Source organism: Embiotoca jacksoni, unplaced genomic scaffold, assembly GCF_022577435.1.
Source record: "Embiotoca jacksoni isolate LCO1_2020_lvr unplaced genomic scaffold, fEmbJac1.0.p SCAF_88, whole genome shotgun sequence".
NCBI classification, from domain to species: Eukaryota; Metazoa; Chordata; class Actinopteri; family Embiotocidae; genus Embiotoca; species Embiotoca jacksoni.
In genome coordinates, this window is record NW_027185445.1 from 777,148 (window position 1) to 794,562 (window position 17,415).

The 17,415-nt window shown below is 42.9% G+C and overlaps 1 protein-coding gene across 3 annotated transcripts in view; it reads left to right on the top strand.

The window, feature by feature from the left end:
- LOC138192512 (cadherin-18-like) overlaps positions 1-17,415 on the top strand; it is a 123,152-nt gene that overhangs the window by 77,813 nt on the left and 27,924 nt on the right. For all 3 annotated transcript variants that reach the window (XM_069139950.1, XM_069139952.1, XM_069139953.1), the window contains 3 exons: positions 3,635-3,822; positions 8,443-8,696; positions 10,119-10,255. In XM_069139950.1, coding sequence (XP_068996051.1) covers positions 3,635-3,822; positions 8,443-8,696; positions 10,119-10,255 — 579 coding nt within the window. The remainder of the gene's footprint in view (positions 1-3,634; positions 3,823-8,442; positions 8,697-10,118; positions 10,256-17,415) is intronic.

Below are 17,415 nucleotides of genomic sequence, written 5' to 3' on the forward strand. Positions count from 1 at the left end.
TGGGCGCACACACCATGATTAATAACCTGAACACACACCCTCTCAGACTCAGACAAATCATATTTTTCAATTACAGCTCCAGGCCAGTATGAATATAGTATTATGCTAATAAGAGTAGTAAACATGTCAGGAAATGTAATATCATAAACCTCAACTTATTTATTTAACATGAACACAGTTTCTTTTCTGCCTGATGTGAAGACATAAAAACCTCCCACAGCAGCACAAACACAATCTTTGTATTAAATAAAAAACATTTCATTCAGGAAAACCATGAGCAAACCAACCATATTTCCCCTTCTGAATCAAAAACTACATAAAAAAAAGACATATGAGACATACTATGGAAAGAAAGCAAATGTACATGACTGGTAAAAAAATATATTGTATAAATGAACAATGATCAGAGAATTAACTGGAGACAAAAAAATGAATCACGATTTTATCACAAACTATATTTCAGAAAAATATGATATATATATTATATAATAATATGTAAGGAGAACCTATAGTAAGACCCTACAAGACATATTATAAGGAGAACCTATAGTAAGACCCTACACAACATATAAGGAGAACCTATAGTTAGACCCTACAAGACGTATTATAGTAAGAAACCATTAATATGACCCTAAAAGGCATATTATAGGGAAAAATCCAAAGGTAAGCTCCTGCAAGACATATTAAAGGAATAACCTATCGTAAGACCCAACAAGACATATTGTAGGGAGAACTTATAGTAAGACCCTACCCTATGTTTCATCAATCCGTAAAGTCTGAAGGCTGTTCTTGAAGTAGAGAGGGAGTCTGTCCTGAACCAGAACCGGGAGCTGGTTCCACAGGAGAGCCAGAACTGGGAACTGGTTCCACAGGAGAACCGGGAACTGGTTCCACAGGAGAACCAGAACCGGGAACTGGTTCCACAGGATAACCAGAGCCGGGAGCTGGTTCCACAGGAGAACTAGAACTGGGAGCTGGTTCCACAGGAGAGAGTTCTGGAAGATGAAGGCTCCGCCTCCTGTTTTACCTTACAAAATGCAAAATCAACAAGTGAACCTCCACCTGGTGTTGTTCATTCACCATTACTCTCACTTATTTAATATAAATAAATCAACATGAGTGCATTGCTCTACATGACAATAATAATCACAACATGACATCACGTGAACATGAGAATGAGTGAACATACAGTACCAGTCAAAAGTTTGGACACACCTTCTCATTCAATGTTTTTTCTTTATTTTTAATTTATTTCTACACTGCAGATTAATATTGAAGACATCCAAACTATGAAGGAACACATATGGAAGTATGTGCTAAACAAAAAAAATGTTAAACAAACCAGAATATGTTTTATATTTTAGATTCTTCAAAGTAGCCACCTTTTGCTTTGATTACAGTTTTGCACACTCTTGGGATTATTTCAATCAGCTCCATGAGGTGTTCACCTGGAATGGTTTTCAGTTAACAGGTGAGCCTTGTCAAGAGTTCATTTGTGGAATTTCTTGTCTTCTTAATGTGTTTGAGACCATCAGTTGTGTTGTGCAGAGGCAGGGTTGGTGCACAGCTCTATACAGTGAATCGATATATTCGACTACACTTCTCATCCATATTATGGCAAGAACCACTCAACTAAGTAAAGAGAAATGACAGTCCATCATTACTTTAAGACAGAAAGGTCAGTCAATCCGGAACATTTAGAGAACTTTGAATGTATCCTCAAGTGCAGTCGTGAAAACCATCAAACGCTCTGATGAAACTGGCTCTCATGGGGACCGCCCCAAGACAGGAAGACCAAGAGTTACCTCTACTGCCGAGGATAAGTTCATTACAGTTACCAGCCTCAGAAACCGCAAATTAACAGAACCTCAGATTACAGCCCACAGAAATGCTTCACAGAGTTCAAGTAGCAGACACATCTCAACATCAACTGTTCAGAGGAGACTGGGTGAATCAGGCCTTTATGGTCTAATTGCTGCAAAGAAGCCGCTACTGAGGAAGAACAAGAAGAAGAGACTTGCTTGGGCCAAGAAACACAAGGACTGGACATCAAACCAGTGGAACTCTGGACTTTGGTCTGATGAGTCCTATTTTGAGATTTTTGGTTCCACCTGCCGTGTCTTTGTAAGACACAGAAAAGGTGAGCAGATGGTTTCCACATGTGTGGTTCCCACCGTGAAGCACGGAGGAGGAGGTGTGATGGTGTGTGTGTGGGGGGGGGGGGGGCTTTGCTGGTGACACTGTTGGTGATTTATTCAAAATTCAAGGCATACTTAACCAGCATGGCTCCCACAGCATTCTGCAGCGACATGCCATCCCATCTGGTTTGAGCTTAGTGGGACCAGCATTTGTATTTCAACAGGACAACGACCCCAAACACACCTCCAGGCTGTGGAAGGGCTGTTTGACCAAGAAGGAGAGTGATGAGTGCTGCGTCAGATGACCTGGCCTCCACCATCACCGACCTAAACCCAATGAGACGGTCTGGGATGAGTTGGACCGCAGAGTGAAGGCAAAGCAGCCAACAAGAGCTCAGCACCTCTGGGAACTCCTTCAAGACTGTTGGAAAACCATTCCAGGTGAACACCTCATGGAGCTGATTGAAATAATCCCAAGAGTGTGCAAAGCTGTCATCAAAGCAAAAGGTGGCTACTTTGAAAAATGTAAAATATAAAACATATTCTGGTTTGTTGAGCATTTTTTTGTATACCACATAATTCCATGTGTTCCTTCATAGTTTGGATGTCTTCAATATTAATCTACAATGTAGAAAAAACATTTAAATAAAGAAAAACAATTGAATGAGAAGCTGTGTCCAAACTTTTGACTGGTACTGTATCAGGAACCGACTCCCTACATCTACCATGAACGACCTTAGAACTACAACGCTGGTTCCTAAACAGTAGTGATGCTATGTAAATACATTACATTTAGCTTATGCTTTTATCCAAAGCGACTTACAACATACCGATGGTTCACCATTGGGAGCAATTTAGGGTTCAGTGTCTTGCTCAAGGACACTTAGGTGTGTGGGCAGGAGGAGCTGGGGAGGTGCATGTTTTTGGATGTTGGGAGGAAGCTGGAGTACCTGGAGAGAACCCACGCAAGCACAGGGAGAACATGCAAACTCTGCACAGAAAGGCCCAGGACCGGATTTGAACCCAGAACCTTTTTGCTGTGAGGTGACAATGCTAACCACTGCACCACTGTGCCGCCCATTAAATGAAAACAGAACTTGATGATTTATAAATCACATTAACCCATATTTAATGGAAAATACACCAAAGACAACATATAACATTGTTGAAACTGAGAAATCGTATTGTTTTATGAAAAATGTATGATACGAGCCTGCATGAAACAACAGGGTGAGACACATGGGACAAAGTGTCTGATGCTTTCTGTAGATCATATTAACATCAGCCGGCACATAATAACGTATCCTCGTGTAAGTGTTCCAGAGTCCTCATGGTTCCTTGACTTCTATGTTTTCCCGAGGTCAAATCCAGAGCTCAGAAAAGGACTGAGGAGGTTTTTTTTTTACTATTCTCATGTCAGTCTGTCCACCAGGTTATTAGCAGCCAATATGTTAAACTGCAGGTAAAACGCTGTGTTGAAACACTGTGTGTTGCAGAGAGCTACCAGCTGTACGTACCAGAACTGTCTTCGGTCGGTAAAGCAGTGGGTCGGATCAGAGCCAACGATGAAGATGAAGGGCTGAACGCTGAGATGACCTACAGCATCATTAACGCTGACGCAGCGGCCATCTTCTCCATCAGCACTGATGCTGACTTCAGGGAAGGAATCATCTCCCTCCAGCAGGTAGGATTCAGGTGATGGTTGTAGAGGTGTAGCTTTCCGTCAGGCAGCCATGTTTGATCAGTGTTTCTTTATGAAGACTCCAGGCTTACATCCTGTGTGAGACACTGTAATTGGCTGGTTCTGTTACTACCTTTAAGCAGCGATGCAGGTTAACCTTCTAAAAACACACCTATTTTTAGGCCTTTGCTCGGAAATTGCATACCCATAATAAATATAGTTATATAGTATATCTCTGCAACCACAATAAAAAAATGATAAAAAAAAAAAAAATAATAATAATAATTTAATAATAAAGGGAACACTTGTGAGATTTGTTCAGATGTGTAAAAATTTGTATATATGTCCATATTTTAATAATAGTTTTGCTAAGTCTTCTCCCTGGCCCCCAGTTGGGGGCCTCTACAGCTTAAAGGGTTAAAAGAGTAGTCTGCAGGATGTTTTCTTGAATAACTTCTGCTGGTATAAAAGGAAGTGTTTCACAGATCCATGCTGGTCTGGGATCAGAGGCTCTCTGCTCTCCTTCACTGAGACACTTTGAACTGAATGATATTAAAGGAGCAACACGTAAAATGATTTCAATCTGACTTTGACGATGTTATTTCCTGTCATTTGGCAGATCATTTTAGTTTTAGAACAAGATGTCTTGTAGTACCACTTCGCACCACAAGAGGTGACAGTGAGTCACTGCAGCATCAGTCTGGTGTCAGTCAACACCACATCACACCACGCCATGTCACATCACACCACACTATGTAACATCACCCCACGCCATGTAACATCACACCACGCCATGTCACATCACACCACGCCATGTCACATCACACCACGCCATGTCACATCACCCCATGTCACATCACACCACGCCATGTCACATCACACCACGCCATGTAACATCACCCCACGCCATGTCACATCACACCACGCCATGTAACATCACACCACGCCATGTAACATCACCCCACGCCATGTCACATCACCCCACGCCATGTAACATCACCCCACGCCATGTAACATCACACCACGCCATGTCACATCACACCACGCCATGTAACATCACCCCACACCATGTCACATCACACCACGCCATGTAACATCACACCACGCCATGTCACATCACACCACGCCATGTAACATCACACCACGCCATGTCACATCACCCCATGTCACATCACACCACGCCATGTAACATCACACCACGCCATGTCACATCACACCACGCCATGTAACATCACACCACGCCATGTCACATCACCCCATGTCACATCACACCACGCCATGTAACATCACACCACGCCATGTAACATCACCCCACGCCATGTAACATCACACCACGCCATGTAACATCACCCCATGTCACATCACACCACGCCATGTAACATCACACCACGCCATGTCACATCACACCACGCCATGTAACATCACCCCACGCCATGTAACATCACACCACGCCATGTAACATCACCCCATGTAACATCACACCACGCCATGTAACATCACACCACGCCATGTCACATCACCCCATGTAACATCACACCACGCCATGTAACATCACCCCATGTCACATCACACCACGCCATGTAACATCACACCACGCCATGTCACATCACACCACGCCATGTAACATCACCCCACGCCATGTAACATCACACCACGCCATGTAACATCACCCCATGTAACATCACACCACGCCATGTAACATCACCCCATGTCACATCACACCACGCCATGTAACATCACACCACGCCATGTCACATCACACCACGCCATGTAACATCACCCCACGCCATGTAACATCACACCACGCCATGTAACATCACCCCATGTAACATCACACCACGCCATGTAACATCACACCACGCCATGTAACATCACCCCATGTCACATCACACCACGCCATGTAACATCACCCCACGCCATGTCACATCACACCACGCCATGTAACATCACACCACGCCATGTCACGTCACCCCACGCCATGTCACATCACCCCACGCCATGTAACATCACACCACGCCATGTCACATCACACCACGCCATGTAACATCACACCACGCCATGTCACATCACACCACGCCATGTCACATCACCCCATGTCACATCACACCACGCCATGTAACATCACCCCACGCCATGTCACATCACACCACGCCATGTAACATCACCCCACACCATGTCACATCACCCCACGCCATGTAACATCACACCACGCCATGTCACATCACACCACGCCATGTAACATCACACCACGCCATGTCACATCACACCACGCCATGTAACATCACCCCACGCCATGTCACATCACACCACACCATGTAACATCACCCCACGCCATGTCACATCACCCCACACCATGTAACATCACACCACGCCATGTCACATCACACCACACCATGTAACATCACCCCACGCCATGTCACATCACCCCACACCATGTAACATCACACCACGCCATGTAACATCACACCACGCCATGTCACATCACACCACGCCATGTAACATCACACCACGCCATGTCACATCACACCACGCCATGTCACATCACCCCATGTCACATCACACCACGCCATGTAACATCACCCCACGCCATGTCACATCACCCCACGCCATGTAACATCACACCACGCCATGTCACATCACACCACGCCATGTAACATCACCCCACGCCATGTCACATCACACCACGCCATGTCACATCACACCACGCCGTCACATCACATCACACCACGCCATGTAACATCACCCCACGCCATGTCACATCACACCACGCCATGTCACATCACACCACGCCATGTCACATCACCCCACGCCATGTCACATCACACCACGCCATGTAACATCACCCCACGCCATGTCACATCACACCACGCCATGTAACATCACCCCATGTCACATCACACCACACCATGTAACATCACCCCACGCCATGTCACATCACACCACGCCATGTAACATCACCCCATGTCACATCACACCGTTTGTTGACATGCAGTTCAGAAGTTAAACTAGCGGAGGTCATTTCATGCAACCAACAAACCAGGCGAAGTGATTTTTACTGCAGCTAATAATAAACTCAAATACATTCTACATGGCATCCATTTATTGTTTCGCTGTTGTTTGTCTTCAAAAAACGCTACTAGATGAAGTAAAAGCTCCGCCCATAACCATTCTTTATATTTGAATTTCTCTCCACTGAGACAGACATATGTCACTTAGTTCACTTCTTTCTTTCAGTGGTTGTAAACATAACGTTGAGGAAGAACAGGGTCGATTGTGGAGAAGGTTTTTCTCAGCAGCCCTGCAGTCAACTGCTCCAAACATCCATGTTCCCTGGAAACAGTCATTGTGTGATGTCAGAGGAGGAAGTCAGTGTGCAGTATATTCTCAGAGTACAGTTATGTTTTATATTGTTTGTATTGTCAGTAAAAAGCTGTTGCACGTTGCTCACTTCATCATCTGTAGATTATCTTCATCAGTGTCCTGAGTTGTGAGTTTTTTATGAGGCTTTTCATAAATAAATTGTTAATTTGATGAACTAATGAGCTCCTGCTCTGAGACAGCAGTAGGTTTATTAAGGACCAGGTTACAGCATGAAGGTTTCCTCATTGGTTCAAAAATAGTGAACAAGCGATCTGAGACGGTACGCTGTGTCTGATTGGCCTCGGCAGCCTTTGAACTGCGACAACAGGAGAGCTCAGGCTTTGCAGGACTGCACATTACTGTTCTTCAGGAGCACAAGTGCAGACGTTAAAAGTGGTTTCTATTTTCTGTGTACCTCCTCAGACAACAGGAGTCCGTAATAGTTCATCTCTCCTCACAGTTTGAAGTTTGTTTCGTAAGCATGTTGTAATATCCTGTTTTCTGGATCATAAATCAGAGACACACACATCACTCACAGAAACATGTGTTCGTTATAAAGGTTCAAACTTCCTGCTCCGTCACAGTGCTGCACATCGTTCATGAATGACAGGAGCATATTTGGATGAGCTGGGGGAGGAGCTAGCGGTGGATCTGACCGATCTGATTGGAAACCTGACGATACTATGTCCCGCCCACCGATAGCTGTAACCTGACTGCACCACAGGCCTGTCAATCGCCCCCAAAACACATCTTTGTGAAGCTTATTTTCTAATTAATGAGTTCAAAAATGTATATTGATGTTTGATTTATTCCTATTTGTTGCACTTTGTGAAGTCTGTTGATGGATGAAATCTGTTCATGACGGTATTTTCAAAGATCTGCTGCATGTTGGCCAGTAAACAGCTTATACAGAAAATTATATATATTTTATGTCTCCTGGAAATCCAAACTGTAAAATATCTTGGTCAGTATTCAAGTCCATTTATTTAACTCAAGTTATTAAAAAGTGCATTTTATAAAAGGTCCAAGTGTTTATGTGAGGGAGGAGGGTCGTCAGAGGTCAAAGGTCAGCTGAAGTGGCTGATGGGAACGCAGGTGTTTGTACCTCAGAGTATTCCATGAAGAGGGCCTGTTAAGCTGCTCTTCAGTTGCTGTGAACTGTGATCTGTCAGTAATGAGCAGCATGTGAATATAAAATGTGGTGATGATAAGCTGTATTAACGGCCTCTCTAACAGGACACCTGTGTTGTGTCTCCTCCTCAGCCCCTCAACTATGAGAAGAGGAAAGTATACACTCTGAACATCGAGAGCTCCAACACCCACCTGGACTCCAGATTCTCCCACTTGGGCCCGTTCAAGGACTCCACCTCGCTGCGAGTGATTGTGGGGGATGTGGACGAGCCGCCCGTCTTCTCCATGAACTATTACATCATGGACGTGTATGAGAACTCCCCAGCTGGCACCCAGGTTGGCATGGTAACGGCTTTGGACCCGGACAGCACTAACAGCGCCGTCAGGTGAGAGAAATGATGGGTGATGTGTGTGCAGGTGTTTTTACATGTCAGCTGGTGTTTGGCTTCAGGTGACCCAGTAGGAAGGTTCTGTTGGTTCAAAGACTCTGCATGTGAAAATCTTGCATCGCCACTCTCTTCTGCTGACGTGTCCTGTGTCTTCTATGTCTCCTGTGTCTCCGGTGTCTCCGATCTCTCCGATCTCTCCCGTGCCTCTGGTGTATCTGATCTCTCCCGTGTCTCCGATTTCTCTGATGTCTCTGCGTGCAGCAGCAGGTCTCAGCGCTGAGTTCACCTCACCTGGCAGGTCGGAGGGACTCTGCTGTGATCGGTTCTGTGAATCAGACTCACTAGTGAGATGTGGCTGATGGAGGTTTCATGATGATTTATGACGCTCTGCAGGAGGTTTTCCAGATGTAGTGTTTGGCAGATGGGACTTGTCCTGAGAAGGAATTGGCATACAGCAGCTCTCAGGACACCTTCAACAAAAAGCCAAAAGAAATAAAGACTCAAACATGTTTACAGACTGAAAACAAGATTACAAAAGCAACACACAATACCTTTTTTTACCCTTCCTATAGATTGTATAAAAGTCGTGCTAAGATGAAAGTGTGCTGTGAGTATAAATATTAAACGTATGGAGTATAAATGACCTCATATACATCCAGTACGGTGATTATATAGAGTATATAGCTGTAATGACGTACGACTTCTGAGAACTCAACTCTTTCTTTTATACTTTTTTTCAATTTCATTTATTCCTGAGATCTCAGAGGTTTTTTATTTTTATATTACCTGCTTGGACACTTTTGGCGTGTGGAATTGTCAATTTGTTGTAGTATTGGTTATTATATTGTGTTCTAATTAAACCTGTTGTTGTTCACGTAATTCGGGGTGGATATTTCTTGTCTGTGCAGCAGTTAGATGAGTGATCGATTAACCAGTCTCCTCATCGAACCTGGATTAGATTTGATAATTCCCCTATTTTCTGTCTATTCTGCACTGTCTCTAAAGCGACAGCTGCAGGGGGGTTACACATACATTCAAACATTTGCATAAACCGTCTTGTCAAAGCGACCCGAAGTAAACTGAAAGCTGTTCTTCAACCATTTGTAGTAGAAGCATGAGTTTGGTCTCGTTTGAGAGGAAACACACTGAAGTTTTATCCCCAACAGTCAGAGTCACTGTAAGTGTTACTGGAACTGAGTTATACAAGTTTGAACACACTAAAGTAGAAGGTTTTTATTCTCGCCTGAATTGTTTTTGTAAAAAGTGCCTTTGAATGAATGAAGCGATGAGGTATCAGCTGGACAACACAATGGGAAGTGTGTTGTCCTGTGAGTCCCAGCGGTTCACGTCTGAGCTCTGAATCTGTGAATCTGTGACTCTCAGCCGGGTTATAAAGCTTCATGTCCTTCTGCTTCACAGGTACTTCATAGACAACGAGGAGGAGAGACGTCTGTACTTCACCATCGGGGTGAGCAGCGGCATCATCAGAACCACTCGGGTTCTAGACCGGGAGGAGACGGCGTGGCACAACATCACTGTGATGGCTGCAGAGGTTGGTAAGTTCACAGCAGCAGGCCTGTTTGTTTCTCTGTGACATCAGCAGGACGCCATTGTCACTACCTGTAAACATGCAGCAGCTCCAGTGAACAGCATCTCTTCATCTCCTCATCACTTCTAGCAGTTGGAAGTCGAATGCTCTTGTTTGAAGCTGCTCTATACGAATGAATGGGATGTAAAGAAAACACTGTCTGAATGGCTGAGAAGACTCAACATTTAATCTGCAATGTTCTTGTTAATCCCTCCAAACATATTGAACAGAACACAGACCAGGCCTGGATTATAAGGACTTTTTAAAATGATGAAATGTTCCTGTTCTCTAAAGCTGAGTGGAATATGGACGTGATCACTGGTAGGAAGAAACAACTTTGTTTATTATTATTAATCTTTCAAGAAAAACTAAATAGTCTCTTTGAGGAGATTCAGAATGATTCAAATCAGAGGAGAGACACATAGATACATTTTAAAAAGTCATGTTAACAGTTGTAAAATGAAAAACAGCCCAGACAGATGTGTTCATGTTTTGTTTCAGTAGTGCGATGACGAATGATGAAGATAAAAACATGAAATCCTCTCATACAAGCAGCTGGAACAAACTATAAATAAAACTGTTGGTCCTTTTAGGTGAAAATGTTCTTCTAGTATCTGCTGATTCATTACATCATCGTTGCAGCTGTAGTCTCTGAAACAGGTGACACCTGTTGGAAACAGGTTAGTAATTCGTATTTTACATGATGGAACGTTTGGACCCGTCTTGTTGGATGAAGAATTTTAACAAATATGATTTCTCCAGACTGTTGGAAACTGTTGCTGTCATTGTATCAGCAGTGTGTTAACTTCGAAAGCTAAAGCTCAATGTTCTGCAGGTTCTGAGGTTCTGCAGGTTCTAATGTTCCACACTCCTCCACCTCTGCAGGTGAAGATAATGTTATCTGGTGTTAAATCAGAACTGAAATACTTTTTCCAGTTGAGATTGCTTTTTAATACAAATATTGAACTAATCTGTCTTTTGGGTTTTTTGTTGTTTTTATTTTCTTTATAAAATCTGAGTTCACTCTCAACGGCAAATATTTTGTGTTTTCATGTTTCATTTTTGTGTTGAAGTAACAGGAGAGGAGACGCGACAGGTCACATGACGGTTGGCTCTCTGACCGTTTCCTGACGGCGCGGCTCGCTGTCACGTCTGCACAGGATCAGAGAGAGATGAAAACATTCCTGCATGTTGCCTGATCGAAGCAGACAGTACGGATGTGGACAGCGTTAAAGATCACGTGATTCCTGCCGTTAGTAACGTGGTGGTTGACAGGAAACATCAGCAGAGTGGACGACTGTCAGAGGAGGTCAGAAGGCAGCTCTGATTCTGTAGCTGCAGATGAGTGGACTGATTGTACCGACGTGGTCTACCTGTGCATCAGTGTCAGGTGTTCTGTTGGGGAACTTATTCTGCCATCTGAAGTCAATGCCATCAAATGGATGTGTGATGAGTTTATGAACTAAAAGGTTTAATATAACATCCTGCATGATTAGGGACGAAGGGCAGAGCAGTGATTGGTGGAGCTCAACTCTGAATTTCTCAGATATGTCGGAGATCGTTTTTTATGAATTATTGTGATTAGAAGATTGGAGCGTGTTGGAGGGACTGAGCTGAGGTCAGGGAGATGTGAGTCAACAGGAATGACATCAGATGTCATTTTTCTGACTGAACTCTAACCACAGGGCTGACTGAGGGTTTTAGTTCAGACTGCATCACAACATTTCTTCACCCTAAATCATGAACTCAATGCAGAACAACAGAATAACTCAGCTGGAGATAAGAGCTCTATCAGGAGGCCTGTGTGCTTCACTGACTACAGTAGGAGCTCCACCTTTGATGTGTTCAGGAGAACTTGAGTCATCATTGTTTGGTATAAAAGCTGCTCAGTGGTACAGACTCTGAAAAAGTTTTCTAACTTTCCTCCACGAGCTTCAAAACTGAGATGATTCTCTAAACTTCCAGATTTTAGGGCCCACAAAGTTCATTATTGTCTCTCCCAGTCGGTCCTGCAGACAGCTGAGAGACTCCTGCAGGCCGAGCAGCTCACTTCTTGTTGGCTGCCGCCACAATAAAATAAAACAAATTAAAACTTTCTGAAGAAGTTGTGATCATGAAAAAAGTAATTCTGCTGGTTTATCAGTCAGACAAACATATTCACAGTGTTAGTCTTCTTTTCCAGGGACTGTTTGAGGCCAGTGTGTCATGTGATAACTGTGATGACTGTGATGAATACGATGAATGTGATGGATGTTATGAATACGATGAATGTGATGAATGCGATGGATGCAAAAAATACGATGAATGGGATGCATGTCATGGATGCGATTAACGCGATAAATGTCATGGATGCGTTGAATGCGATGGATGTCATGAATACGATGAAAGGGAGTAACACGATGGATGTGATGAACGTGATGAATACGATGGATCCGATGAATGTGATGAATGCGATGAATGTCATGAATGTCATGAATACGATGAACATGATGAATGGGATCAATGCGATGGATGTGATGATTGCGATTAATGTCATGGATGTAATGAATGCAATTGATGTGATGAATGTGATGAATACGATGAATGCAATGAATGCGATTGATGTGATGAATACGATGAATGCGATGAATTTGATGAATGCGATGAACATGATGAATGGGATCAATGTGATGGATGTGATGAATGTGATGAATGGGATGAATGTCGTGGATGTAATGAATGCGGTTGATGTGATGAATGTGATGAATACGATGAATGTGGTGAATACGATTAATGTGATGAATACGATTAATGTGATGAATACAATTAATGTGATGAATACGATGAATGTGATGAATACGATGAATGCGATGAACATGATGAATGGGATCAATGTGATGGATGTGATGAATGGGATGAATGGGATGAATGTCGTGGATGTAATGAATGCGGTTGATGCGATGAATATGATGAATGCGATGGATGTGATGAATGGCATCGATGTCATGGATGTAACGAATGCGATGGATGCGATTGTTGTGATGAATGTGATGAATACGATGAACATGATAAATGGGATCAATGCCACGGATGTGATGAATGCGATGAATACGATGAATATGATGGATGTCGTGGATGTAATGAATGTGATGATTATGATGGACGTGATGAATGTGAGGGACGTGATGAATATGATGAACGTGATGAATGTGATGAACGTGATGAACGTGATGAACGTGATGAATGTGATGAATGTGATGAACGTGATGAACGTGATGAACATGATGGACGTGATGAACGTGATGAACATGATAAATGTGATGAACGTGATGAATATGATGAACGTGATGAACGTGATGAACGTGATGAATGTGATGAATGTGATGAACGTGATGAATGTGATGAACGTGATGAATGTGATGAACGTGATGAATGTGATGAACGTGATGAATGTGATGAACGTGATGAATGTGATGAACGTGATGAATGTGATGGACGTGATGAATGTGATGAATGTGATGGACGTGATGAACGTGATGAACGTGATGAACGTGATGAACGTGATGAATGTGATGAATGTGATGAACGTGATGAATGTGATGGACGTGATGAATGTGATGAATGTGATGGACGTGATGAATGTGATGAATGTGATGGACGTGATGAATGTGATGAATGTGATGGACGTGATGAATGTGATGAATGTGATGGACGTGATGAATGTGATGAACGTGATGAATGTGATGAACGTGATGAATGTGATGAACGTGATGAATGTGATGGACGTGATGAATGTGATGAATGTGATGGACGTGATGAATGTGATGAATGTGATGAATGTGATGAATGTGATGAATGTGATGAATGTGATGGACGTGATGAATGTGATGAACGTGATGAATGTGATGAATGTGATGAACGTGATGAATGTGATGAATGTGATGAATGTGATGGACGTGATGAATGTGATGAATGTGATGAATGTGATGAATGTGATGGACGTGATGAATGTGATGAATGTGATGAATGTGATGAATGTGATGAACGTGATGAATGTGATGAATGTGATGGACGTGATGAACGTGATGAACGTGATGAATGTGATGGACGTGATGAATGTGATGAATGTGATGGACGTGATGAATGTGATGAATGTGATGGACGTGATGAATGTGATGAATGTGATGAATGTGATGAATGTGATGAACGTGATGAATGTGATGGACGTGATGAATGTGATGAATGTGATGGACGTGATGAACGTGATGAACGTGATGAACGTGATGAACGTGATGAATGTGATGAATGTGATGAACGTGATGAATGTGATGAATGTGATGGACGTGATGAATGTGATGAACGTGATGAATGTGATGAACGTGATGAACGTGATGGACGTGATGAATGTGATGAATGTGATGAACGTGATGAATGTGATGGACGTGATGAATGTGATGAATGTGATGGACGTGATGAATGTGATGAATGTGATGGACGTGATGAATGTGATGAATGTGATGGACGTGATGAACGTGATGAACGTGATGAACGTGATGAAAGTGATGGACGTGATAAATGTGATGAACGTGATGAATGTGATGAACGTGATGAAAGTGATGAACGTGATGAAAGTGATGAACATGATGGATGTGATGAATGTGATGAACGTGATGAAAGTGATGGACGTGATAAATGTGATGAACGTGATGAATGTGATGAATGTGATGAATGTGATGAACGTGATGAAAGTGATGAATATTTTTTATTTGATTTTTTTTTTTTATTTGATTTTATTCACTTTATTAATCCCCGAGGGGAAATTTCTTCACTACAGCAGGGGGGCTCTCAGGGGGGAGCTGCTGCAGCAGGCTGCCACTAGCGCGGCGCCAGGTAACCTGACCTGAGGTGCATGTTTTTGGATGATGGGAGGAAGCCGGAGAACCCGGAGAGAACCCACGCAAGCACAGGGAGAACATGCAAACTCCGCACAGAAAGGCCCAGGACCGGATATGATAAACGTGAAGAACGTGATGGACATGATGGACGTGATGAACGTGATGAACGTGATGAACGTGATGGACGTGATGAACGTGATGGACGTGATGAACGTGATGAACGTGATGGACGTGATGAACGTGATGGACGTGATGGACGTGATGAACGTGATGAACGTGATGGACGTGATGGACGTGATGAACGTGATGAACGTGATGAACGTGATGGACGTGATGAACGTGATGGACGTGATGAACGTGATGAACGTGATGAACGTGATGAACGTGATGGACGTGATGAACGTGATGGACGTGATGGACGTGATGAACGTGATGAACGTGATGGACGTGATGGACGTGATGAACGTGATGAACGTGATGAACGTGATGAACGTGATGAACGTGATGGACGTGATGAACGTGATGGACGTGATGGACGTGATGAACGTGATGAACGTGATGAACGTGATGGACGTGATGAACGTGATGAACGTGATGGACGTGATGAACGTGATGGACGTGATGAACGTGATGGACGTGATGAACGTGATGGACGTGATGAACGTGATGAACGTGATGAACGTGATGAACGTGATGAACGTGATGAACGTGATGGACGTGATGAACGTGATGAACGTGATGAATGTGATGAATGTGATATCCACATTGTATCTGGATGATTTCTGAAAGTCTGGACAGTAAAAAAACACATGAAAGGTGATTTTTGTAAACTGATCCAAACCACATTTAGAGGTTTGAGATGTGATTCCAGTCAGATTTCTTCAGATCGTCTCAGTCCGGACACTTTGCTGGATCAGATCAGATTTCTTGCGTTGCTAGTAGCACAATGATGACATCATTTTCAAGAGACAGAGTGACAGATCCTATGGAACAGCTAGCAGAGCTATGAGAGAGTAGAGGTTTGTGTCTATGAAGCACAACGAGAACAACAGTTCACAGACAAAAGTCAAAATAAATTTGACGAAGCTGCCATACTTCGTTACCACGGCGACCCATGCAGAGATGCTGGTGATGTCTGGACACCAAATCTGATCTGCTTTCTAATAACAGCTCCATTTCATTGTGTTTTTAATCTGATAGGAACCTCCGGCAGAGATTGATTGGAGCCCTGAAGCCTTGTACCTGAAACATAATAGTAAACCAACTCACCACCAGGAATTATATTTTATATTTATTTATTATTTGCATCTCAGGGGCTGCAGGTGTTAAAAATGTCCTCAATATCATGAGAACACATCATGAGAATACATGAATTTAACAGGATACACATATAATTAGAGTCAGGTCATTACTGATGGGAAGGGGATAGCTGTTAAAAGTATTTCAAACTAGACTAGAGTCACTTAGCCCACTCAGTTTTTTACCAGCACATCCCTCCTGCATGTGGCAGCTGCAGTCCTGCTGCTTCTATATAGTTTATATATATAAAGACAAACACATATTGGAATTAATATTTCTTTATATATATATATATATATATATTTTATTTTTTTTGTCTTTTTATATATATAAAGTTTATATTTATTAAGATTTTAGTTTGCTCCTTGTTGGTAAAATATGTCAGTACACCTGTCCATGTCTGTGATTGGTCATAGACTGCAAACACCTCCTCCACGTGAACACGCTCAGAGCTGGAATGTTTGACAGTGAGTTGTTTTAGTGCCATCTGGTTGGTTAGGTTTAGTTAAACCAGATGACATAAAGATGTCCTCGCTCTGTTAAAGTTGCTTCGTAGTACAGGTGTCAGGTCTGTGGTGTGTGATGGTCCACAGCTGTACTCAGAAGCTGCAGCCTCTGTTTGCTCATCCAGACTGTTGGGATGAGTCCGGGGAACATGCCTCCGTTCTCCCTGCGTGTTCTTCATTAAAGTCCCACAGAACAGCAGTGAAGGAGTCTCTCCACATACAGTATGCTCAGTATCTACTCAGCCAGCCGGCCCCCTGCTGCTGCAGGTCAGTTGTTATCCTCATGTTTGTGTTTGAAGTAAAACATTGTTTACAAATAAAACAACGCAAACAGAGTGAGGCAGCATCATCTAACCCTCCTCCACTTATGAATGTACAGTGTTATTGGATATTGTTTATTAATACATATAAATATAAATGTAAGTGTCCTCATTATGTGGGATTATATT